Here is a 26,496-nt window from a genome sequence, read left to right on the forward strand (position 1 = left end):
AGGCTTAATTGACTATGTATGAAATTGTTGTCTGTGCGTCAGTTATTGTGGGGAGCTTAGTGGCGATACTTTAAGGACTGATTTTATTTTTTGGATATCTAGGCACGTTATTAAAAAAGCCTAAACGCCGCTTTGTTAGGAAGAGTCTGCCAGTCCTTTAAATCATTAAAATTATCTAGCGTGATCTGTTCTTCAAAGAGCGGGAAGTCGATTTTTTAAATATCCAAAAAAGCCGCTTATGCCGTCTTCCCACAGAGATCCATCCACCATCCATTGAACGGATGGTCCATAAGGTTTTGCCGTTCCGAAAATTCTCAGTTAGTTCCCCATCCAAATTTGACGGACTTTTTTATGCGATAGTTAGGCTATGTTTTTTCGGTACATCTCTGTTCTTCTTCTAGACAGTGAAAATTGAAACATTCACTACGAAAATTTAAAATAATAATGGCGTGTAACTTTTGAAAAGGGAAGGCACCAATTCAAAACATGCTGTTTATACTTGTAATAATTAATTAATTATTGCTCCATCCGTGTGGCAGCATTAGGTGTTGCTCTACTCTTTCGTAGGCGCATACCGTACTCACAACATGGAGCAGAACATTTAAAATGAAATAAAGTATGAAATTATAATAAAACAAAAAATAAACATTTATATATAATGAACTTGATTTGATACCAGTTAGACAATATTGGGCAAAAGCGGTTCATATTTTTTCTGCAGGCTGGCAAAAATCTGCAGACATATTAGTCCGATTTGGTTGTTCCTGTTAATCACTTGCAGTCTGTTACCAAGTATTATTTATAACGCTGTTGTGTTCATTTTAAAATGTCCCTGACTTCAATCATTTTTTTTATTTTTACAAATAATTTCCATTAGTACAACGACATTTCCGAAGTATCGAATTTACGAAGAGTAGGCGTCTCTTTTGAGTTATTGAGTTAACTCAGATATCGATAAGAAACTTGTGCTAGTGTGGCTCAGCTGTTAATGTCTGGCGCCCTTTACAGGCGCTGCAGTCAATAAAACCGAAAAAACCCTGAAAAATACCAAAACGAAAATCGATTGGCAGATCCCATCCATTCATTCAACATTCAGCGTGCAAAAAGGCAGTAAAAAATCCAGCTGTAAATAAGCATATCCGAAGACATCCGATCAAAATGGTGAAGTCAAACCCCCTGAATATCTTGAGAAGCATCTACAACAACGAGTTCCAATGGTAAGTTTGCAATGCATTTAAAACGATCAATCGAACTTTACATAACCGGAATCCGATACAATACTCGCTCGCAGGATGTTGGTCAAGAGCTACGGCCTGTTTTTCCTGGGAGTTCGTCTGGCCAAGGAGTTTGTGGGCGTGGAACTGATGCCGGCGCTGGGACCAGCCTAGCCATGAAACCAAAATTGAATCCGTCGCGTACAAAAAAGGCAATTAAAGTTAATTAATAAGAGAAGACATATATACAATTGAAAGGGTGTGAAGAGTATTAACATCTGCTGACCATCAGCTCTTTGATTTTTGACTCGTCGGTGTCAATCTCAGTGATCAGGCTGTCGGCCAGCACGGTTGGCGTCATTTCGCGCTGCAGGAAGTTTGCTACCAGCTTCCGGCTGGGGACGGCTCCTCCGTGGGCCAGGATTTCGGCTCGGTACTTCTCGCCCGCCTGTCTGTTGAAGGGGTTCGCTTCAAAGTACGTCTGCCAGATCCAGGAGGCGATTGTTTTCGAAACAAGGTAGGCGTAGTATTTGGCTCCGTAGCCCACAAGATGGGAGAAGCGCAGCTGCCACGCCGTGTTCTCTACATAGGGTAGGCCGTAGTAGCGGTTCTGCACGGAGCGTAGAGTTTCTGTGCTGCTACCACCCTGCCGCGCCCCTGCTCCGTGGTACTCCTGGTCCAGGGCTGAGTAGAATACCTGGAGCTGCGTCTCGCTGGCAGCAAACAGGTGCTTAGAGGCACACAGTCTCCTCAGCATGTCTTCCGAAATGGGTTCGTGAGTTTGAAAGTGGCGGGCGAAGGTTCGCAGCACGCGCGGATCACCGGCGAAGTACTCCATGAGTACGCTTGGGACTTCGGCAAAGTCCGTGGAACAGCGCGTACCCGTCACGTGTTGGTGCTCGGTACGAGCTAGCATCGAGTGCATGGCGTGACCCATCTCGTGGAATAAATTGTCAACTCGTGCCGGAGACAGCAGGGTCGGCCCGCTCCAGCGCGGCTGCGCTAGACTCAGCATGACCACCACAGCGGGCAGCTGGTAGGAACCGTCCGGCAGAAGCTTGCCTCCCTTGATGGTGAAGTGGCAGTCTTGGTTGGGCTTGCCTGTGCGTTCAAAGAAGTCACAGTAGATGTAGCCCAGAAGTCCTTCTCTCTCGTGCACTACAGACAGCTTGTAGATGTCGTTGTACCAGGACTCGCCTGGCTCCATCTCGGCGTTCTCCAAACGGACCCCATAGAGCGACTGCAGCAGGTTATTCAGTCCTTCCATGCAGCCACCAAGCGAAAAGTATGGAAGAAATTCGTTGGCCTGCTCCTCGAGTGATTGCCTTCTCATCTGGGTAGTAAAATACGGCGTATCCCAAACCTCGGCCATGGCGCTCACCTGACCGCCCTCTCGGCGTTTCATCTGAGTCATCTTAGCAAAGTCGGCTTCAGCGCGCGGTCGTAATTTCTCCGACAGCTCGTCTATGAAGTCGTGGACCACTTCGGGTCTTTCCATGGTGCTACCATTGAGGGCTCGATGGGCATACGTCTTGAAGCCACAGCTGCGGGCCAACTCGTGCCGGCAAAGCAGAAGGTCCCGCAGCAGATCCTCTTGGCTGTCGGAAGGTTGCAGGTAGAGCCGGTAGGCGGCCTCCCGTATCTGCACGTTCTCCGCGTTTGTGCACAGTCCTGTAATAATAACATTGTCGCCGGATGTCGGAAAGCTAAGAGAGATGTCATCAGTGTATGCTAGGTAGAGGGATATATGGACTAACTAGTTACGAATAGCCTCCGGGACGAGGCTGCGCGGGAGAACACTGGGCTGGACGGCGCCACTCATGAACTTCTGGCCCAGCTGAAGAATGTAGTCATTGAGACGAACGACCCGCAGGCGCTCCTTCTCAGGCAAGTGGATGCCGCACTGTTCGAAGTCGAAAAGAAATAGTTTGGCTACATGTTTATCCACCTCACTGGTTGGCAGCTTGTCCCCATGCTCTACCACATGGCTTAGTGCCTGGTAGATGGGCTTATGAGTGTTAAGGCTTTCCACCACACCGCAAATGCTGATGCAGGCCTGCTCCGCCGCTTGGGTGTACTTGCTCTGAGGATGTGCGATCCGAACGAACTCTGCTAGGTCCGCCACCTTGCACAATGAGTCGGAAAGCTCGTCGAAAATGTCTACCATCTTCCGCTCCCGCTGCTCGGAGATGGCCTCCGAGATGAGCTCCTGCGTCCGGCTTTCCGCATTGTCGCGTAACAAGTAGAAGCCCTCGAAGCTTCGCAGTTCCGGGATGCGAAAGAGTCCCTGCAAGGGAAATGAGCATTAAGCCTAGTCATAGTGGTCTGGTTTTTTTGTGTCTCTGGCCCTTACCACTTCGTCGCGGGTGAAGTTGATCCGCCTGGCAGGAGGGGAATTAAAGGCTGTGGCCAGCGGCGTCCACGTGGAGACCAAGCGGCTCCGGTGGCGGTGTCGCCATCGCAGCAGGGTACGACTCAGTTTAAGCATGATTCTTGATTTAAGGTGGATCACTCAAATTCCTTGTTTATGTTGGGAAGATTTCTTAGGCAATCAGCTGCCTACAGAGTGACCGCGCCATCCACCCCAAAAGTAAATACCATGTCAGTGTCAAGAAATACCATTAATTTAAAAAGTATCCAGTGCTTAAGGCTGGGTTCACACTGCGTGTTATCACTAAAGCCTAGTATCCAGATCGACAAACGATTACGCTAGCGTAAAAACTTTAATCTTTCCAGTGTGACCAACATTTTAAGAGTTCATAAGATTTAAGCGTGCTACGGTCGTACAGTCAATCAGCTGGGTTTGTTGACAAGCAGTTAAAATTCAAATATCGTATTTGCGGGAAAGAGCCTTTAAAAGATATTATCAAATACCTTGGCAAGACAAGTCTGCCGGTGTACAAAGAAATTAAAAAAAATTACAATTTAAATTTAACAGTTGTTTTTTTAATTTACTGATAATTATTTGCTAATTTAAAGTTCATAGCTGCACTTTTAAGCCTAGTATCCAGATCGACAAACGACTACGCTAGCGTAAAAACTTTAATCTTTCCAGTGTGACCAAAAGTTTGAGAGTTCATCAGATTTAAGCGTGCTACGGTCGTACTGTCAATCAGCTGGGTTTGTTGACAAGCAGTTAAAATTCAAATTTGCGGCAAAGAGCCTTTAAAAGATATTATCAAATACCTTGGCAAGACAAGTCTGCCGCTGTACAAAGAAATTAAAAAACAATTAAAATACAATTTAAATTTAACAGTTGTTTTTTTTAATTTACTGATAATTATTTGCTAATTTAAAGTTCATAGCTGCACTTTTATTGTGTTTTTTCGTACATTCTGGACGTAAAAACCATTTTGCTCTGACAAGAGGCACCCCAGATAGTATTAATGTTATTTCGTCCTCACATGTAAACTCCTGCAATCGACTTTTGCGAGTTTTTTTGAGTTTTTCCCTCCATTTCTTATAATATTCAGCGAGAAGCGCACCCCAAAAGATTAAATTTGTTAATCTTTTCCGCTAGGGTTCACCCAAAGTTAATTTGCGCAGACTGGCAACGCTATGGAATTTTCTGGTATTTTTTTCGTCGATCAGGAGACCGACGTGAAAAAAAGGCCCGACGAAAAGTGAACGCCAGCTGTTTGCCTCTCGCTCTCTCTCATGAATGGCGTACGGTTTTCGTCGATCTGGATACTAGGCTTTAAATCGACTTTTGCAATTTTTTTGAGTTTTTCCCTCTATTTCTTATAATGTTCATTTTGGTCACACTGGAAAGATTAAAGTTTTTACGCTAGCATACTCGTTTGTCGATCTGAGTACTAGGCTTAAGACACAAAGCAAAAGTTTGAAAACCATTTAATTTTATAACACTTGTTGGTATACAATTTTATTTTGTTTTTCCGTTCTCGGCATAAATGTATAGGGTTTGGTTTACCTACACGGGAACACGCAACCAACAATTGTCCGTGTGAGAAGCAATTCGCACTTAAATCTAAGCCACATAATTCCAAAGTTTGCCCCTGGGCTTTATTGATTGTTATTGCGAATGCCAATCTAATTGGGAACTGCAATCTTTTAATTTGAAAAGGTGTATCAGTTGGAATTTTTTGAATTCTAGGAATGAGGAGATATTAACATTTGAATGGCCCCACTATTATTTTTGCTTCCACTACATTGTTATTAATTTTTTGACTGCTGGTCGCGTCCCATTGCAGAGTTTCGGTTGATTGATGTTTCGTAACAGGATAATTGGCAAATCTATCTTCAATTTCAGTATGTGTGGTGGCATCGTTTTCGTTTTTTCCCCCTTTCTTTTTTGCTTGGCAACTTAGGAGAATGCTGAATAGATAAAAAAAATAATTGGAGCCTCAATACATGTGTCAAAATTTGGGCTCAAACGGTTCATAACTTTTCGAGTACATCGGCCACGAACATACGCAGAGCATTTTTACAGCCTTGCAGAGGGTATTATAATTTCTGTTAAAATTTTGCAACACAGTGAAGGAGACATTTCCGACCCTATAAAGTATATATATTGTTGATCAGCATCACCAGGAGAGTCGATCTAGCCATGTCCTTCCGTCCGTCCGTCCGTTTCACGCAGACTAGTCCCTCAGTTTTAAAGCTATATGCTTGAAACTTTCCCAAAAGTCGTCTTTCTATTGCAGGTAGTATATATTATATACTATATAAGTCGGAACGGGCGACTATATCATATAGCTCCCATAGGAACAATCGGAAAAAATAATTCAAAAAAATTATAACTTTGTTGCTTTTAATTTTTTATGTTGTTCTTTGGAATTTGGTAATACATAAATATTATAGAATTAAGGTTTTAATTAAATTAAAATCGGATAACAATATAATATAGCTGATATAGAATCGATGACAAAATGCAGCTCAAAATCGACATATGTACAGTCGATTCATTGTTTTTAGTAATAAAGTCATAAAAATCGAAATGTGGTTGATTTGTAAGAACTGCAAGGGTATATAAACTTCGGCTTGCCGAAGTTTGCTTCCTTTCTAGTTATATACATATATACATAGATTGTTTATTAAAATTGTCATAAGTCGACCTTGTATCGTTTAAGTTAAGATTGTGTGAAAGTTGTGTTTTTCAGTTGATTTTTGATCAAAGAAACGCTCTGCTCAGACAACAGGCACTTCAAAAGATTAAATTTTGAAATCTTTTTGCTAGGGCCTGTCCAACATACACCCAAAGTTAATTTCAGCTGACTGGCACCGCTATTCTGAAATTTTTCGTCGATCTGAGTGCTGGTGTGAAAAAATGGCCTGACGAAAAGTGTTCGCCAGCTGTTTGCCTCTGACGACCACATTTCGTCGATCTAAGTACTATTCTGAACTCCATAATTCCAGTTACGAACAGCTGTTTTGATTTCGATACGGAAAGTATCAGATTGTAGAAAATAAATGCTGAGATAAATATAGAGATAAATTCCACTAGAAATTTTCGTTTCAAGATAATTTTTTGTTTTTTTTCGTCCACTCGATAATTTTATAACGCCCAACGCGATGTTGAGTTCTTTGGGCTTGAGTAAACACGTTATAATGGAAAATGATTTGACTTCTCGTCGTCTTCAGAAAAGGGTGACCGCATTTTTAGACCAAATATTGCCGGTATCGGCACGATGGTCCATCCCTATCGGCATATTGTTATAATTTCTATATCAGCGTGCTGCGTTTTCCGCTTAAATGGAATTCGTTTTATCTTTAATTTTGCTGATCTTGGCAACCAACCATGATGCTAAAGCAGCTAGGTTGAACCACCCACGTGTGCTGCTGCCAATATTTGAAGAGAAGGCCATTAACTTCACCCTGGAAGTGGACGAGTCTAATTGCTACAAATGGTTAGTAGGCGTCCCACTGACCTGCCGCCATTTTAACCCTACTTTACTTGTCCCTAAGGTCGTCCTCGCGCCAAGATTTAATATCAGTCATGCCTATCTATAAGGGCTTCAGCGAATGTGCTTACCAGGCGGTAGTCACAGTGCGCACACACGAACGGCGCCGAAACACGGCTATTGTCTTCGCCGAGGAGGCTCACACTGGTGAGACCCTGCGCTGCGACGTGATCGTGGATGCCATCGCCAGCTTGAATGTACGCACTGCAACGCGACAGCTTTACCTTGAAGAGGCGCCAGCCATGTTCGAGCTGCACGCCTTTGATGAGCAAGGTAACGAGTTCTTCACCTTGGAGGGCATTGAGTTTGAATGGGAGATTTCTAAGCCCGGCAACAATAAGCCCGCCGCTATGCGCTACCTCACCTTCACGGATAGCCACTACCACACCGTTCCGGCGGCCCTTGAAAAGTTTGAGGCGGAGGGCACTAAGGGATACATGATCCTTCTCGAGGGTATCAACACGGGCACATCCAAGGTGACAATCAGTATGCCCCAGGCCGAGTACAGGCACGTGCGGCCTATCGAAGTTTACATCAGTGTCTTGGCCAACATTATTATAAAGCCTTCCGAAGTCACCATCCTGGCGGGCGATACCGTCTCATTCCGCATTCTGCAGCTGAAAATGGACCGAATGCACGCCATAGACAGCAAGCAATACTACCTGGAGGTGGAGGACGTCAACGTTGCCAAACTGCATGGCAACAGTGCCACTGGATTGACTCTGGGCCGCACCCAGGTCTTTCTACGGGATCGTAACATGGCAGACTCCGAACAGACCACCAAGGGGCCCAGCGCATTATTGACCGTGGCAGAGCCTCACAGATTGGGCATTAGCCTGCTTCCCCACCTTAACTGGGCCACGGTGCAAGGCGAGCATCACGAGGTGGCCTTGGACTTATTTGCCGCTGACGGGCAGAAGATAACGCTTGGCAGCCGGTATTCCATCAGCTCAGAGGTGGACGAGACCCTGTTCGCTATCGACCACCGAACCCGAAACGGGAGTCGCCTTTTCGGTAAGGCGAAACAACAGGGCATCACTCAGGTGTACGGCTCATACAAAGACGTAAGTATTCTATAATGTAATGTTTTTATACCCTTGCAGAGGGTATTATAATTTTGGTCAAAAGTGTGCAACGCAGTGAAGGAGACATCTCCGACCCTACAAAGTATATATGTTCTTGATCAGGATCACCTCCTGAGTTGATATAGCCATGTCCGTCTGTCTGTTTCTACGCAAACTAGTCTCTCAGTTTTAAAGATTTCGAATTGAAACTTTGCACACTCCCTTTTTTCCTTTGCACGCAGTATATATGTCGGAACGGACGGGATCGGCCGACTATATCCTATAGCTGCCATATAACTGATTGATCGGAAATGCCATAACTTTGGTGTTTGTTAAGTTAGAAAGTTGGGTTTTTCTATGGGTTTTATTTTTGGACAATCAATCCGACCTATCAAATTTCATAAGGGTCGGCCGACTAAATCCTATAGCTGCCATATTACTGAACGATTGGATTTTCTATGGGTTTTATATTTGGTTAGTCTATCCGACCTTCCAAATTTCGTAAGGATCGGCCGACTATATCCTATAGCTACCATATAACTGATTTATCGGAAATGCCATAACTTTGGTGTTTGTTAAGTTAGGAAGTTGGGATTTTCTATGTGATTTATTTTTGGCCAATCAATCCGACTTATTAAATTTCATAAGGATCGGCCGACTATATCCTATAGCTGCCATATAACTGATTGATCGGAAATGAAATAGCTTTGGTGTTTGTAAAGTTAGAAAGTAGGGATTTCCTATGGGTTTTATTTTTGGCCAATTAGTCCTATAGCTGCCATATAACTGAACGATTGGAAATGCCATAACTTTGGGGTTTATAAAGTTAGGAAGTTGGGATTTTTTATGAGTATTAAGAATGCATCATATGAATAATTTTGGAGAATATAATGTACATAATATTCTGCAAGGGTATATAAACTTCGGCTCCGCCCGAAGCTAGCTTTCCTTTCTTGTTTTTGTTTATATCAAGTGACAAAATATAGATAACTACTTAAGACAATTGCAAGAAGTTTTTAGGCGTCCAAACTATATCCTACAGCTGTCAAAATAATAAATTATGAAACAGGAAAATTTAGATAGACTTTGAAAAATAAAAATCTAAAGTTACTTTTGGTCTTTGCTATATAGCCTATAGGGTGAAATGTCTTCTTCACTGCTTTGTAAACTTTTGACTGAAATTATAATTATATTATTATATTAAATTCTTGCCACAAAGAAAACTAACCAATTTGTAAACAAAATAAATAAATTTAATAAGACAAATCTCAAAAACGGAAGTGTTCTGGATTACAGCCACTTCTGTTCATCCGTTTCTTTCACAGCAGTCTTGTTCCTACTGCTAGTATAAGTTGAGAGAAAGCGTTTTATATTATTTCAAAGTTAATAATTTAGATGAGTCAAATCTTCTTGGTTTAAAAAAGTAATTTCATTTTAGATGCCTTGAAACATAATATAATTATATATTATTGAAAACTAAAAACACTTCGAAATTTTGTTAGAAACAGATGTAATAAACTTTAATTTTTGAGCAAATCACTCATTCTTTGAATTGTTGTTTTCAATCAAATAAATGTGACCATAATATAATTTATGTAACTACAAAGACAAAATTTTTAAATTATTTATTTTCGTATTTTTTAGCCCAATTATATAATCCAAATTTTTATCTATTTTAATTACACAGACGTTTTTTTTTCTTAGTGTTAAAATACATACAAGTCAAACAATATCAGGCTGCTCAAGTCGACATAGAACAAATGTTTAAATAATTTATTTTCGAATTTTTTAAGCCCAATTATTTGATACAAATTTTTATTTATTTTAATCACACAGATTTTTTTTGGCTTAGATTTAATATACATACAAGTCTGTCAGATTTCATAGGTTCATCAAAGGAAAAGAAAGTAAGTCATTTTGTGCTTAAAAAGCATCCCAAATAGTGAACAACGTTTTCTTTTAGTTACATTGTCTAGTTACACAAAGTATTTGTTTTCCGCCTGTCGTTCTTGACAGCTCCCATCGTTGCAGCGTCGGCTAAAGATGATATTTTCTATTATCTTGCCATAATATTGAGATCAAAAAACTTAAATAGATCGAACAAAAATATTATGGTAATTGTTTTGCCTTATTCTCTAAAAAATAACTGAGTAAAAAAAATTAGTTTTATCAAGATCTTTAATTCTAATTTAAAATGTTTTTAATTTACGAATGTCTTTCTTATTTTCCAAGAACGAAGTTTGTGGCAACTTTGACTATTTTTTTCGTAATCAGAACCTCAAAATAGAATTTAACAAGAAAGGAAGCATATACCCTTGCAGTTATTACAAAACGACTACATTTCGATTTCTATGCCTATATTACTAAAAACAATGAAGTTATGTCGATTTTGCGCTGCATTTTACCATCGTTTCTATAACAGCTTTATGATATTGTTGTCGGATTTTTTCAAAACTAAAAGTGTAAACAAACGGATGGACCTGCAGGCGGACAGACGCACGTACGGACGGACAGACGCACATGGCTAGATCGACTCCCCTGGTGATGGTGATCAACTGCGTTGCAAAGTTTTGACTGAAGTTATAATACTTTCTGCAAGGGTATAAAAACACATATATAACGTTAAATCCCAATTGCAATGTCATTAATTCTCTGGTGTTACAATAACTTTAATAAATGCAATCTTTTATTTTTGACTCAGCTGTCGGTACAAGCTGAACTTCAGATATTTGAGGAGCTTCAGCTGATGCCAATCAAGGTGGTCCTGCCTTTCGATCAAAACAGCGTAAAACCGCTAAAGCTGCAGTTTCATGCTTCTGGCGGCGACTACAACTACGCCTGGTTCTCCGGAAACCCGCAGGTCCTCCAAATAGATGCCCATGGGTTGGCCACAACTGAAATCCGAGACGTACGGCCCGCCTTAGTTCCCCAAGAGCTTCTTGAGGATGGAAGTTCACTAGCCGCTCACACCACTGTCAAGGTGGCGCTGACCAAGAACCAGAAAATCTCCTGTCTCTCACAGATCTACTTCCTACCCCCCAACAGACTCCAGATTAAACACAGCAACTTTGAGACATCCTTAAAGGACTATGTCCTCGTACACGTGGCTGTCTACGCCCGAATTAACAATTCAGACGTCCCCTACACGATTTGCGACAATCTCCATTTCCAGCTTGATTTCAGCCATCCGATTCTACAGCTGGAGAGTAACGAGGAGGCAGAGGAGCCGGTCAATGAGGCGTGTCATGTGCTACGGCTGCGGGCCACCGCTGTAGGCAGCACTTCGCTACGCGTCTCTTACATTTTTCAGGACAAAGTCCTTCACGACAGCGTTGACATCTACGTTTTTGAGCCGTTGGGCGTGCTTAATCCGCTGGATAACGAGGTTGTGCTCCCCGTGGGGTCATCCCGCAATGTTATCTACTCTCAAGGACCACAGCGTATTTTTACCCTGGCGGCGGAGCTCACCAAGTCCACAGCTTTCGATGGCGAGATAATCAAGGTGTCCGAGATAGAGTTCGACACACAAAATGCCATCACCGCGTTCACCGTGCTGTGCCGCAAGCTTGGCGAGACCGTGTTCACTTATAGAGTGCATAATAGACTTTCTACGCCAAGCTTCGCCGTCTACCGATCAGAGGTGACCACCAAGGTGCATTGCGTGCGCCCCCGTTTCTTGAAGCTTTACGCTCGCCACAATCTGCGTGAGTCTTGCCCCCTGGAACAGCGCTCCTCGCTACTGTTCCTGAAAGATCGCGAGAACAAGTTTGAGATCGAGATAGAGGTCCAGGATTCAAATAATCGGCGGCTTATGAATGTGAGCTCTCTTCGGCTGGAATGGGAGTTTGCCGCGGGGAACGAGCGCTACCACGAGGACACCATTCCACACCGTCATATCAATGAAGTGGAGGTTATTCACGGAGTTAATTTGCCAAACCGTGATATTCTCGTCCTGACTTTGAGCGAGGTGGCGCCTAACTTTCGCATTAAAGGCACTGTGTCACACTACAACGATAAGCTGCTCGCTCTGCAAGATATTTACGCTGAACGTCCTCCTTTCGGTGTCGAAAATGTTGGTTTTTAATCTTTTAATATAATTTTTCACTATCTAATTATCTTTTTATTTCCTTTTGCAGCCTAAAACGGGGTTGGTTAGCACGCCTCTGATCGAAAACGAGATACGATTTCACACGGTAAACAGCACTCTGTTGCCAAAAGACCACATCAGCATCTTTCTTGCTTCGGGCCACAGCGAATACCTACCCATCACCCAGGGCAGCGGTTACTTGCAGTTCGAGCTGTCCGAAGCGGGCATCGTGCACGTCGAATACGATGAGAAGGCCCGTTTACTAGTTCTGACGCCGCTGCGTTTCGGCCACGTGCGTCTCGAGCTGACCGATCGCTGTTTAACCAACGAACCCAGTCATTTGTCCATCTCCGTTGTGGGAATTGGGGCCATTGCAGTAATTGGCATGGACCGGCTGGAACGCACTAATCGCATCGAGGCGATCGTCCGGCTTTTTGACACCAACGACAACCTTTTGCTCGTGGACCGCAGCAGATTGAGTGTGTACGATCTATCTGAGGTTGTCTTGGACCAAAGCGTGTTGAGCGTGCGCCTAGGGGAGCAGAATAACTTGCGACCGGGGGAGATCCGCTACACTATCACGGGAAACAACGTCGGCGAGACCAAGATCGTTTTTCAGTCCGGGAAGGGCACCCTGCAAGTGGCAAGCGAGCCGTTTAACATTCAAGTTTTTGCTCCTATTCGACTCTACCCCCGCGACTCTACTCTCGTGGTGGGTAGCAGCAAACAGATCTACTACCAGGGCGGACCGCAGCCAAGCACCAATATGGTGTACACAGTAGAAAAGGAGAAAGTAGCAAGTGAGTTTATTTCTGGTGTATTGACAATAGGGTAAACTTTATTCGTCTCACTTGCAGTTATGAGGTCTTCTATTGTTACGGCCCACAGCCTGGGAACCACTAAGATTGTAGGCAAGTTCCTGCTTAAAAATCCTATAACCGGAAAGGACGAGGTGGTCTCCCAAGACTCGGTGGAACTACACGTGGTTGCCCTCAAGGGAGTGCAGATTCGGACGCCACTGGTCCGCATTCGTAGCGGCGCCGTGATGCCCGCCACCTTGTGGGGGCATAATGATTTGTCGCCCATGATTTTGGGTACCCTCCAAAACACCAAAATCTCCTGGAAAGCCAGCCAGTCGCAGGTGGTTGAGATATTTAACGTCTTTGCGGCTGCGGGTAAGTCTAGTTTTATAAAGTTTAGATATACACATAAACGTGCTCGGATACCGCTGTAGAGATTAGATTATATCTCTATGCCCACAAAATGCACGAAGATTAACCTCTTAATGTTCTTCGATGAGCCTGCCCGTTTAAGTTTTGAAGCAGGAACAGATACGGAACTTACAAACCTTTCCATTAATTTAAGGTGGCTTCTCAATTTTTGGCCTGATCAAGGCCAACATAATAATAATAACAATATAATAAAAAAATGTTTTTTGTGTGTAAAAATAATAGGCGCATTTGAGAAATATGTGCCTCTTCCATATTTTCAATTTTAAATTGTTTTTGCTTTAATTCTTTAGAATAAATAAATAAATTAAAATAAACGTGATTCCAAATAGAATATTGCTATAAAAGAACTTAAACTTATTTATACTTTAGGTCCAGTTTCAGTACTTTTGGTCTAGTATCAGTATTTTAGGTAAATTTCAAGGGGTACTTCGAAACAAATTGTTGGTTGATTTTTTAAACCAATTATATGCGCTTGCCTATTATCTAAGTCATTTTTTTGGTATTCTTTTTGTTTGGGTAGTTTTCTTAGAAGTATGTCAGGTTTATAAAGGTCTATAAACTTTTTCTACCCTTGCAGAGGGTATTATAATTTCAGTAAAAAGTTTGCAGCGCAGTGAAGGAGCCATTTCCGACCCTATAAAGTATATATATTCTTGATCAGGAGCAATAGGAGAGTCGATATAGCCATGTCGGTCTGTCCGTCTGTCTGTCTGTTTCAATACCGTTTGCAAGCTCAGTTTAAAAGCTAGCGATCTGAATCTTTTACAGTCGTCCTAAAACAAGCGATCTGAAACTTTTACAGTCGTCCTAAAACATGTGTACGCAGATCAAGTTTTGAAAAGCGGACGTTTATATCCATAGCTCCCATAGGAACAATCGAATATGACTTGGAAGAATTGAATATATTTCGGGCAGTGTAAAAGCTATTGACATGAATCTTTTCAAATTTTATGCATACCTTGTTCAGGGTAAAAGCGCGTGCCGATCGGACGTCTATATCCTATAGCTCCCATAGAAACAATAGGGTGAAATAGCTTCGAATTTTATACTTTTCACGATATTTCGCGCAGTATATAAGCTATTGACATGAATCTTTCCCAATCTTATTTTTTCAAGCAAACCATGATCAGGGTAAAAGGGCGTACTGATCAGACGTCTTTATCCTATAGATCCCATAGAAATAATAGGGTGAATTCGGTCCAAATTTGATGTTTTTTCGATTCTCCATCATTGGATTAATAAGGTCGCTGATGAGGGAGTATGGTGACTGAAACAGTTTTTAGCATATTTGTTCTTTGGCCTTTGTATTAAGAAGACTTCGGGTTTATTTTATAATTCTGTTATTCTTCTCGCTACTTTTGCAATTTTAGCAATTTCGGAAAAGTCTGCAAGGGTATTAAAACTTCGGCTTGCCGAAGTTAGCTTTCGGGATCGTTTTCTTGTGATTTGCCATCGAATGAAATTTTTTTACATGAGATATTATTTTAGTAATTAATTAATTGTATTTAAATATAATTTCAGGAATTGAATACCAAAGTGAAGACTTAATATCGGTCCGAGTTCGAGCCCTTAATCCCGGAAAGGTTACAATCTCAGCAACCATTAGTTTGGCGGACGGAACAACGCTGCCACCAGCCACGGTGGAGCTAATTGGTAAGTGTTAGGTCACCCGACCACTCAAGAAAACTATGAAAGACATAATTGAAATTATTATCGCAGTTTTTAAAACACTGGAGCTGGTGGCACCAAAGCCAATTAAAATGGATTCCATTCTGGCAGCGCCACGAAGCACGCTTCAGCTTAAGTCTAATATGGACGATCCGGTTTATAAGCTGGACGGCCAGAGTAGTGGCATTATCAACGTATCGCCGGATGGACTTGTGCACACAAAGGACCTTCTCGGCCGAGATATGATAATTGTAACAATCTGCATGCGGACACGAAAGCGGATTATTATTGAATTGAATTTTATGTTTATCGCCTAGGCTAAAACTGCCGACCAAACGATGCCCATTGGAATCGAAGTGAAAAATGTACAATACATTTTGGTGACTCTGATGCCAAACCTTAAATTTAGGAAGACCGAACACAAGGTTCCCCGGGGTATGAACTTTTTGTTAAAGGTATCGCTTCACGACAATCTGGGCAACGAGTTTTCACATAATATTGAACCTGCAAATGGACTGCGGTATGAACTGGCCACCAAGGATGTGGTCGATGTCCAGATAGATAATAATCTGACAATTTCGGTGAGTATCACTTTGCCATTTTTCCATTCAGTGAGCTCCTTTCCTTTTTTTCTTTAAATGTACCGGTTAAATGAAGAGAAAAATTCAATGCCGGGATGCATTGCTGTTTGGCTTTTGCAGCGAGTGCGATTGGTGCGGTTGTAGCTCTTGCGGTTCAAATTCCTGTGCACTAGTTTTCTTGGGCTTATACACGATTATTAAAACATATTAACTTTATACACACACTCAAACAGCTAAACCTGCAGCGGGAGACCAACAATGTAATCGCCATCAGTCTTAAAGACCCAACGGGAGTCAAGTATTCCGAGGACTACATCAAGCTGTCAGTGGTCGAGTCAGAGAACATCTTTCCCACCAAGGTAAGCTGGATATGATTTCAGCTATTGGAATTATTAAACAGGTGTAGACAGAGGTAGAAGAAATGCAATAATAAACAAGATTTAAGAAGCTTGTGCGTTATTAGAAGACACCTGTCACCTCTGATTATCTTGCTTTTCCAATGAAATTTTTTACTGGAGTTAATTGAGTGATTTTTTTTCTCCGCATGCAAAACACGTATTCTGTATTCATTTATACACATCAACACATTCACATGCAAATACCACAACTGGTCGACGATGCAACGGTTGCCCCTGTCCAACCGTCAACCAACCCACAGACCATTTTCTCGGTTGGCGATATTATTTGCTTCGAATCACCACTAACTTTGTCATCGATTTGGAGCAGCTCGGACGAGCATATTATTTCGATTAATAAACATACAGGTTAGTAGTTTGGTGCTTACTCACTCATTTTCTCCAATTTTATTTTTTCCTTTTTTTTACCATTTCGGGCAAGCTCACTTTAGCTGTATGCTAATCCTAATGCTGAGTGTCACCAGATTCCCCCAAAATTGAAAATTTTCTCATTATCACAAATACCCCCTAGAACCAGTTCGAAAATCTGAAAATGTCCTTTTTATGTTTGATAAATAAACAAATAAATATTTTATATTCCAGGTATTGCCCGGGTGCTGCATCATCGGCACAAACTGGGCGATAAGATTGTGATTACTAACGGCGACGAAGAAAAGCAGGGCGGATTCATTAAGTACGACCTGGAAGTTCGCGAGTCGGATGCGGTATTACACTCATTGTTACCCATCAATCCACATTTCAAATAAACTTTCCCACAGATTGTGTTTGCCAAGTCATTGGACATATTCAGCGGACCGGAGTATCGGGCACAACTAGTTCTCCGAAACCACGTGCAGTCCGAAAAGTACAGCAACCTCGTAAGTCCTACCGGAAAAGGATTTTATATGTTGATTTGTCCTGATATATATAACTTTCGATAGATTGCAAAAAACGTTTCAAAGTGCGCTGGGCAGCTGGAGAGTCTGCCAGTGGATGTTTTTAACTGTCGGCTGGCGGCCAAGGAGGCGCTCGGTCGCCAATTAATAAAGTTATACAAAGTTGAGGCCTTGTTCGATGCTAGCGTCGGCCAGTATTCCTGTCGACTGGAGCTGCTCTCTAGTTTTATTGAGTTACTGGCCATTGTCAAGACGAACGACGTCTATTTGGAACTTGAGGTTGGTTTCCTACTTCTTGTCTATGGAAAAATATACTTAAGGGTGGATTCCCATTTAATCCTCTCAGAAGGGTCTGCCCAACCTCATATATCTCGAAAACTAAAAAAGATATAAAAAAATCTTGTATCCTACAGCAAATTAATTGGTCCTTCAGCCTAATAACAATTTTCCCCTTTATTGTAAACAGGTGGTGATGGGCAACGGCTTTTTGGATAAGATGTCTTTGAAATTAGTTCCGGGTATCAAGGTGATTCCTGAATCAGTGCGAGTGACCGACATGAAGGCCCAAGAGATTCATATTAGTGGACTGGACAAGGCGTTGCATAGAGTACAGGTAAGTCGATGGTATATTCTCATGCTAAACAATCTTACATGTAAATAGCAGAAAAACGCACATTTAATGTGGTCATTAAGGGGATAGCCTGCTTTAGAGGCTTCAAAGAATCTACATTTTTTTGCATTAATATCTACCCAAACTTTCCAAGAATGTGTCCCTAAAATTTCAGAAGCAAATTGTGGGATTTCTCGATTTTTCATTTTTATGATTTCTCTTGCTGGCTCGAAAGATCGGGAAAAAATAAAACGTCCTATCGAGACGAGACAAAAAAAAATTGGATTAGGGGTTAAATTCTCTTCTAGTTGAAGCTAAAAAAAAATGATGATTAACACACTTTTTAAACAATCTGAAGTGAATTTAAAAAAACATTTTCTTTTAATTTGCTAAAAATTTTAGAATTTTACACTTTTTTTTAAATTTTTTTGATTTAACTAGAAGCTATACTATTAAAAATACAAAATTTTTTGGATTTTTGGTTCTGATGGAAATTGCCACCTGCATCTTTCCCGCCACTCGATACATGCTTTAAAGAGACGCCTCGGCGAAATACTTGTACCGGGCATAATATGACATATATTTTAATGAAAATGAATGAATTTGAAAAGACTGTTGAAATATATAACAATAAAACCTGAAAGTTTCATTTCAATCGAATATTTCTTTCCTTCCCAAAAAAGTCATCAGAGAGATCGATTTTTTTGAATGTTTCAAGCCTCCATTACTGCTTCGTAGTTAACTACTGACAGAGGCTCCAGCGGTACAATATTATGTATTATAAGTGTTGATGGTGCTTCGATAACAAAGGAACGATAAAAGTTGCCTTTCATTGACTGTCCTGGCAGTCAGTAGTCCGCACGTCCCTCAACCCATTTTGGTTTTGTTCTTGATCGAAAGCCGAAGTAGGCCGCAAAGTCAGAGGCAGGAGAAGCTGAGAAAGTGGCTATGCAATGTCAATGTGAAGATATCGCAAAGTAATTTTTGAATACTTTGGACTTTCATTTGCGCTTAGCAAATAAAGTCCGTGCTAAACATTTTTCATATTTATTTTGAGATTTGTTAGCTACGTAACAGCTATCTTATAGACTGACTCGACTATAGCGTTTATCCTTGCTTATATAATAACGTATTTAAGACATGCTATTTTAAAAATTTATATTGATTAGGCTGTCACCGTATATTTAAAAAATATCTCAGAGTCTATTATCGACTAGCATGGTGTAGCTTCTCTTATGCATATCAAGTTGTGATATTTTACGGATATCTACATATTTCCTAAAGCTATTATAGGATCTTGGGATATTTTTTAGAAATTTTTCTAGGTTCCCACCGTTACGTTGCTTTTATTATTTGAGTGGAAAGTTTTTTATACAGAGTTTTTTATCCTCACAGAGTGTGAGGAACTTTTGACCAACTTTATTTTTTTTTGTTAAATAAAAATATTAAAATTAGTTTTTATATCAGAGATTCTAACAAGCACACAAATTTCATCACTTTAAAATATTTCGCGAAATATATATATATATTTTATTCCTTATATTTATTTTCTTAGAAAAATACAAAACAATGTAATGCAATGTAATGTAAGTTTTGAGACTTAATTACATTGGTCCTGTAAAATGGTTTCCAGATTTTTAACGGTTAAACTAGCAATACCCGTTTTTGCAATTTGTCGAATTTTCTGATACTTAAACTATTCATTTCAATAGATGGATCCGAAATGACTTAAAACCATAATTAATTCTTAAAAACAAAAACCGATCAGAAATTTGTATTTACCTTAATAATTGTACATACAAATATATATATTTTTTCAGAGATTATTATAATTATTATAAAAAAATTTAAAAAGTATAACATTGTTGTTTTTAATCTGTTGTTTCTTTGTTCTTTGGGATTTGGTTTGGTAATATTTAAATAGTATGGAATTAAGGGTTTAATTAAATTAAAATCAGACATCTATATCATATAAGTAGCTCCCATAGAAAAAACCAAAAAATTAACAAAAAAATAAAATAAAAAAAATTTGTAATGTTCCGTTGAGATATAGTAATAATTAACTATATCAGAATAACGCTTATAGTTTTGTCAAAATAGGATAACAATATCATATATGTTGCTGCCATAGAAGCGATGGCGGAATTCAAAGCAAAATCGACATAGAGGGTATTATAACATTTAGTAGTATAAGGATAGAAATCGAGACGTAGTCGTTTTGTAATAACTGCAAGGGTATGTTTTTCTTAATTTATTATAAACAAATTCTTATACAAAATATAAACAAATCATTTAATTCTGCTCGTAAAAAACTACAATAAAAAAATCAATTGGCATGTACTCAGTTGTATACCAATTTCGTACTTTTTGCAAAAGCTAATTTTTTAATACTTTGTCTAAAGATCCTTACATTTTTAATTCGTTCTGGCATACTTTTTACTAAATTTTCAATTATATTTGTATACCCTTGCAGAAGGTATTATAATTTCAGTCAAAAGTTTGAAACGTAGTGAAGGCCTTGAAAAATCAGTCTATTTCTTATGGTTCGATCATTCGACGAGAAAAAGGGATTTTTTTTTTTTTGATTTTCTAACAAGCCGCCCGTCGAAATTCACCGATGTTGCGCGCTTATTATTGTGATGAATCGGCGTATTCGCAGTCCCCAGACTTAAATCCTATAGAGCACCTTTGGGGGATAATAAAGAAGAGGATTGGTGGGTTTAAGTCCAAAAATAGGGAAGATTTGTGGAAGAAAGTGAAGTCCGAATGGTACTCCATTGAACCATCAATTTGTGCCGAAGACATTATAAATTGCAGTGGCACAACTATATATTAAAGTTACAATTTAAACTAATAGGCTTTGAAACTACAAAACTGTTTTCCATAGGCCTCAAAATTTAAAAAATTATTATTTAGTTCATTACGTTTTTTAAAAATTATTTTTTTGTTATATTCTGACACATAATTAGAAAGAAAAGTTTATATTATTTTTTCCATGACTGTATATATATTCTTAACCAGCATCACCAGGAGAGTCGATCTAGCCATGTCCGTTTGTCCGTCTGTCCGTTTCTACGCAAACTAGTCCCTCAGTTTTAATGCTATCTGCTTGAATCTTTCCCAAAAGTTGTCTTTCTATTGCAGGTAGTATATAAGTCGAAACGACTATATCATATAGGTCCCATAGGAACAATCCGAAAAAACAATTTAAAAAAATTAGAACCTTGTTGTTTTTAATTTTTTTTTCGTTCCTTGGGCATTGGTAATATTTAAATATTATGGAATTACGGTCAACAATATCATATAGCTGCCATAGAAACGATGGCAAAATGCAGCGCAAAATCGACATAGCTTCATTGTTTTTAGTAATATAGGCATAGAAATCGAAATGTAGTCGATTTGTAATATAGCTTTCGTGTTAGATTCGGGGCCACATCTCGAGCTGTTTTGCTGAAACCACTTCGTTTGCTTACAATCGAGCACAAATTTTCGATTGGATTGAGATCGTGACGTTTCTGCAACTGCTCCCCGATGTTCTTCCAACAATTTTGTTTTCCGTCCGACTGGTATCGATTAAATTTAGATTCATCAGACCATATCAATTTTTTCCAGTCGTCAACTTTCCAGTTTTTATAAGCCCTGCAAATTTTAATCGTGCCTTGATATTCTTGTCGGACAAAGCCGGTTTCTTCTTTGTCAGTTCTGAAACGTATATAATGCGCCTTGATCGATATGTCGTCGAAATGGCTAACGGGCTTGCCTATGGCTGCATCCTTTGGTCTGCAGTTCTTCTCGTTTTTAATTTTATGCATAAAAAGCCTTGCAACCGCAACAGTTAAAATTCGACGTGGATCACTTCTCTTTGCTCTTTGGGTGCAGCATTTCGCCCTTTTTTTCAGCGAGAATTCGAGTCGAACATTCATTCTCAGTACGGTTAAGTTTTTGGTTAACATCTTTCATATTCACACTTCACGATAAAAACTTCTTGAAAACAAACGGTAAATTAGGCTTTTAGCTTAATAAGCTTAGCTTTGCAGAAAAGTTCGAAAATAGCATAACTGAGAACATTCGATTTTGTTGTGGGTTGTACATGAGTTTGTTAATAGATGATCAATAAATAATTACAAAAAAATTGGGTTTATTTTCTTTGCTAATAACTGTACGCCACTGTATATCATGTAACTCATAGAAACAATCGGAAAATAAATTTAAAAAGTATGACTTCGATGTTTTTAAACATATACGATTATGCTCCAATTGCAGAATTTTGGTTTTAATTTGTTTTTAGATCGGGCGACTATGCCAAAGCTTCTATATATATGAACGATCAAATAATCGTATTAGCTTCTTTGTTATTAATCCTAGTTCCGGCGATAGCCACAATCTAACCTTTTCATTTTTAGAGTTTGGATTACTAAATGCTTAAAATACGTTTGTCACACGGAATGAGCCATTTAAGTAATCATATTTGAATTAATTTTGTTTTTCCATCTTCCCGTGCAACATCCTACGCAGGTTAAACCCTCCAATTCAAAATTCATTGCTGTGGACTTTATTGAGCACGGTCATGGCTTAAGTAAATATCGTTTGCGATTCTTCGAGGACTTTCCGCTGGATGAGCAGTTCTACGTTCTAGTAATATCACCGGAGACAGAGCAGAGCATCGAGGTGAGTTTTATTATACCCTTGCAGAGGGTATTATAATTTTGGTTAAAAGTGTGCAACGCAGTGAAGGAGACATCTCGGACCCTATTCAGTAAATATATTCTTGATCAGGATCGCGTCCCGAGTTGATATAACCATATCCGTCTGTCCATCTATTCTGTCTGTTTCTACGCGAACTAGTCTCTCAGTTTTTAAAGATATTGAATTGAAACTTTGCACACACCCTTCGTTCCTTTGCACGAAGTATATAAGTCGGAGCGGCCGGGATCGGCCGACTATAAAAGCCGCCATATAACTGATTGATCGGAAATGCCATAACTTTGGTGTTAGTAAAGTTAGGAAGTTGGGATTTTTTAGGGGTTTTATTTTTGGCTAACCGATCCGATTTTGGAGAATATAATTTACAGAATATTCTGCAAGGGTATATCAACTTCGGCTCCGCCCGAAGTTAGTTTTCCTTTCTTATTAAAAATTAAAACAGATTAAAATAAAACTTTTCTAGTTTAAGAATGAGTTAAAGGTCAAACATAGGGCAAAAGTCAAATAAGGCTGTGTAATAGCAAAATTTTACATTCAAACTTTGTTTCTTCTTTTGGTTTTTAATGGCCTTTGAAATGTTGTGCTAGAAACTGTGTAATCGTTTTTTTTAATGGAAAATATTTATTTGCTGTGTCTTTGTGCGTTTTTGCGTTTTCAATTCGGTGAAATTTCCCTGTTCCAGGCTAAGTCCCTGCCGTTGTTTTTATCGTAGCTAGAATCACCTGCGACAATATTGACGGCCAAGAAAAAATAAATTTAAAAGCATTGCCTTTATTTTGCTACCAATACGAAATATGATTCAATCGCTACAGAATTAAAGTGGTTAAGATACCAGAACTGCACCAACTTGGGCTGATATACAAAAGATTAAAAATACTATATTTTTATCGATGATTACCTATAAAATTACCGCTATTACAGTAAAATTAGTACTACCTATTAATTTTATTAGTAACATAATTTTGAAAGTGGGGAAGGTGAAGAGGAACAGAAATAAACCTTTGTTAACCTTTTAGTACTTGACTTGTGGGTCTTGGTGCCTTCTTATCATGGATTGTAATTAAATTAGGCAAAACAAAAATAAATAAAAAGGAACAAATAAATTAAAAGGAATTAATTTATTTGTTTTTTTTTTTTAAAGGATTTCATTTATTTGTTGTTTTTAGAGTCAAATATATTAATTCTAATTGCTTTACTCCAAAATTTTTGTTTTTGTCATTGCAGATACCCATTGTCGGCAGTACAATGCTAGCTCAAAAATGCGGCGGCCGCCCGTATGGCGGACCTCTGGTTTATCGCGTGTTGGAAAATCTCGGCTTTGTGCTTACCACTACGGTGATTGTAATTATTTCTATATGGGGTAAGTTGCGACGACTGCAAAGAAGGATTAAGTTCATATTCAGCCTGCCTTTTGATTGGCGTTGTACATTAAGCAGAAAACTGAAGTTGCCCTAGGCCACTTCGTTCAGGTCAAAAATCGAAAATGTTGGGAGAGCTCGTAGTCTGCAGATGTGGTTTTTGGGGTTGTTCGCAGATAGTTGCAAGTTCCATGCATTTTTTATCAACAGGCAGAAACAAAAATAGGATCGGCAACTGGAGGTGCAGGTTTGTTCTGAGCTAAACGGAATGGCGACGAAATTAAGGATTTTTTTTCTACGGAGGCGCTCAATGCGTAATCTGGGTTCAAGGGTTCAAGGTCCAAAAACTTGTTTTGCGTTAGTTGTGGATAAGTTTGCCTTTATAAGATAGCCTGCTTTGCCTTTTTGAAATGTTTATTTGCCTAGCCTCAAGGTTTGTATAGGGATGGTGTTATCGCTTCTAAAACACTACACCCAAAGAAGAACAATAATAAATGGTGGCTATCACCCTTGGCCCACCTTTTACATTGTTTGCCTGCTAAGCTAAAACGGACAAGAAGTAAAACTTAGTTTGGTTTTATTTTTTCAGTGAAATGTTAGCAAATTTTGATAAATGGCATTTGCAAGGCATTGGTTATAAAATGAAGCTGCTAAAATATAAAGCCCAACCATTCAACGCACTCAATTATTTACTTCTTTCTATATCTATTGCAGTGTACATGTCTTGCTTCCAAACTCAGGACGTCACGCAAGTCAACTCAGAAGGTAAGTTTAATTAATAATTTTAAGGGCACCCCCTAGGCTGAGCAAGGAGTTTCAGCTGGGGCAGAAGGCTATAGCCACGAACAACTTTCGCTGCACTCCTCTATTAGTTTTAAGTTTTTAGCCATTTCGTGCATGAGCACGAAAAAGTTTCGGGCAGCGGCGATGGCAACCCGAGCGATAAAAGGTTCACTCTTTTAACTATTATTATTAGGACTGGCGGTAGCGTTTGCAGCATTTACAGAATATCTTATTTGTGACTTCAACTTTGATTTTATATCTCTTGTAATATGCTTTTAAAAAGGCTCATGATGTTTGCACTCGGTTGGAATTATATAAGACGGAACGGGTCAAATCGGACATTTGTAACATATAGCTGCCATAAGAAGCCTTTATTATATTTTCAGGAATTTATAAAAAATAAATTTTGTAAAAATCGACTTATTATGTAGCTACCATAACAATCAGTAAAAAATAAATTGTTGTAATTTTGCTTTATACGAATACATTCCGTTGTAAATTCTTCTTAGATAATGATCCTTCAAACACAGTTTTAGTTTCAAGAACATTGAGTTGAAGTGATTCTTAATAAAAATAGTAACATATGTTACGTTGAGAATATTTTTTCGACTCCTATTAAATAAAAACAAGCTGCCCATGCTGTGGCAATGTTGGAAAATACATCCCTAATTAATCGTTCGTATATATCTCTCAAGATGAGAATGAATTACTCAAATAGGAAAATAAGTCTCCAAAAAGATATAATAGCAACCAATAGAGACAGAATAAGTTCACTATAGGAACTTATATATACTGGGGTAATAACAACCGTTCTAATAATAGCTTTTCAGGTAATCATTAATATCCTAGACCTTCTCAATACAACGAAGGACATAGTACCCTGACTACTCAGACCCCAAAAACGTACCCGATACTCAGAGTCAGATCAACAATGAAAGTCTGAACCAATAGACACATTCGAACTTTTGAATTGTTGTCCGAATTTGAGAAAACTAAAAGCGTAATTCTGATATAATAAATAATTACTATAACTCAAAGAAAAAGTTTGATAAATGATTCTGATTCTGCTTAAAAAGCAATTTTATTTTTCCAGAACTTTGCATTGATTATTGATTTGTTTTATCTAATTACAGTATTCCAAAAAAACAAGTTAATGTCACCCCGAAACGGTTCTCCTAGATCGATGCATCAGGACGATACTTTAGCTGGTGAGTTTCTAGTCTAGCCATATGGCAGTGAAGTCTCATTTAAATACAATTTTTTCGTATTTTAAGATTCCTTCAACTCGCGAAAATATTCTCCAGGTCGACGAAGCCAGCACTCGGATTCATTATCGGAGGCCTATGTTTACGGACACCCACGGCTAAACTCCCCGAATAGATCAGGCAACTCAAACCGCTTTAATTGATTGTTTTACGATTACTTAATTTTAAGACTGTCTCCAAACCGATGCGGGACCTTTGTAAAATATAAAAGATTAACTCAGGGTGTAAATATATAAGTATGTTTATTTTAATATAAGCTATTTAAATTGTTTTTAATTGTTTTATTATTTCAAAGGATAACTGTTAGGAGTAAGTATGCAACTGTAATATACATAAGCTCAATCCCAACCCAGCTCATGGATCAACATAAAAGCGAACCCCCTGGCATCTTCTTTATATCATTAATGTTTTACATTTTTATAAATAAAGATTTAATAAATGCAAACGTAGTTTTTATGTTCGTAAAGCTATTTTTGAAACGAATCAACGTCTACCTGGCATTTTCAAAGCCAATGCAATTGCTTTCCGACAACCAAGAATTCACATTTCAGCATTAATTATGGTATCTCTTCTTTTCCTGTGTTGAAAAGTGTGCTGCAATTTTTGTTATTTGCATTTCAAACTAGAAAAGCATCAAGTCAAGTATGCTAATAATTTTACATTTGCGCATTTGAAGTGTGCCACGCCCCACTTGAAAAATGGGGAAGTACTTGACTGC

General features: G+C 39.2%; 3 protein-coding genes and 1 non-coding gene across 6 annotated transcripts; 3 read left to right on the forward strand and 1 right to left on the reverse strand.

The window, feature by feature from the left end:
• The first annotated feature begins 1,004 nt into the window (after positions 1-1,004).
• Positions 1,005-1,452, forward strand: LOC108048078. The gene is made up of 2 exons (XM_017128549.2): positions 1,005-1,217; positions 1,292-1,452. The coding sequence occupies exons 1-2, from the start codon at positions 1,159-1,161 to the stop codon at positions 1,386-1,388; spliced, it is 156 nt and encodes a 51-aa protein (XP_016984038.1). The 5' UTR covers positions 1,005-1,158; the 3' UTR covers positions 1,389-1,452.
• LOC108048070 (mitochondrial intermediate peptidase) lies at positions 1,422-3,908 on the reverse strand. Its single transcript, XM_017128535.2, has 3 exons — positions 3,568-3,908; positions 2,972-3,501; positions 1,422-2,920 (listed from the first exon to the last, which is right to left on the reverse strand). The coding sequence occupies exons 1-3, from the start codon at positions 3,700-3,702 to the stop codon at positions 1,486-1,488; spliced, it is 2,100 nt and encodes a 699-aa protein (XP_016984024.1). The 5' UTR covers positions 3,703-3,908; the 3' UTR covers positions 1,422-1,485.
• A 2,953-nt stretch (positions 3,909-6,861) lies between these two features.
• On the forward strand, positions 6,862-26,223 carry LOC108048059 (nuclear pore membrane glycoprotein 210). Of its 3 annotated transcripts, XR_006417696.1 has the most exons (20): positions 6,862-7,081; positions 7,140-8,199; positions 10,901-12,271; positions 12,336-13,086; positions 13,144-13,461; positions 15,040-15,171; positions 15,238-15,437; positions 15,504-15,767; positions 16,001-16,126; positions 16,426-16,531; positions 16,766-16,887; positions 16,942-17,040; positions 17,104-17,337; positions 17,525-17,671; positions 22,184-22,336; positions 23,597-23,732; positions 24,445-24,495; positions 25,647-25,721; positions 25,788-26,014; positions 26,074-26,223. XR_006417696.1 is itself a non-coding variant. In XM_044460796.1 (19 exons), the coding sequence occupies exons 1-19, from the start codon at positions 6,927-6,929 to the stop codon at positions 25,919-25,921; spliced, it is 5,634 nt and encodes a 1,877-aa protein (XP_044316731.1). In that variant the 5' UTR covers positions 6,862-6,926; the 3' UTR covers positions 25,922-26,049. The 3 variants fall into 3 exon arrangements, 2 of the variants coding, with proteins under 2 accessions (XP_044316731.1, XP_044316732.1); XM_044460796.1 differs by lacking the exon at positions 26,074-26,223 and having other exon boundaries at positions 25,788-26,049; XM_044460797.1 differs by lacking the exon at positions 26,074-26,223 and having other exon boundaries at positions 25,818-26,049.
• LOC123037933 lies at positions 13,497-13,634 on the forward strand. Its single transcript, XR_006417697.1, has one exon.
• Positions 26,224-26,496: the final 273 nt, after the last annotated feature.

This window comes from Drosophila rhopaloa, unplaced genomic scaffold (genome assembly GCF_018152115.1).
Source record: "Drosophila rhopaloa isolate 14029-0021.01 unplaced genomic scaffold, ASM1815211v1 contig_227, whole genome shotgun sequence".
NCBI lineage: Eukaryota > Metazoa > Arthropoda > Insecta > Diptera > Drosophilidae > Drosophila > Drosophila rhopaloa.

Bases quoted from the DNA above. Each gene is read 5' to 3' on its own strand.
- LOC108048078 (XM_017128549.2), top strand. From the start codon at position 1,159: ATGGTGAAGTCAAACCCCCTGAATATCTTGAGAAGCATCTACAACAAC. The intron at 1,218-1,291 runs GTAAGTTTGCAA...ACTCGCTCGCAG, and splicing joins TACAACAACGAGTTCCAATG to GATGTTGGTCAAGAGCTACG.
- LOC108048059 (XM_044460796.1), top strand. From the start codon at position 6,927: ATGGAATTCGTTTTATCTTTAATTTTGCTGATCTTGGCAACCAACCAT. The intron at 7,082-7,139 runs GTTAGTAGGCGT...CTTGTCCCTAAG, and splicing joins GAGTCTAATTGCTACAAATG to GTCGTCCTCGCGCCAAGATT. The intron at 17,338-17,524 runs GTTGGTTTCCTA...TATTGTAAACAG, and splicing joins ACGTCTATTTGGAACTTGAG to GTGGTGATGGGCAACGGCTT.
- LOC108048070 (XM_017128535.2), bottom strand. From the start codon at position 3,702: ATGCTTAAACTGAGTCGTACCCTGCTGCGATGGCGACACCGCCACCGG. The intron at 3,502-3,567 runs GTAAGGGCCAGA...TTTCCCTTGCAG, and splicing joins ACTTCACCCGCGACGAAGTG to GGACTCTTTCGCATCCCGGA. The intron at 2,921-2,971 runs GTTAGTCCATAT...CATCTCTCTTAG, and splicing joins CCGGAGGCTATTCGTAACTA to CTTTCCGACATCCGGCGACA.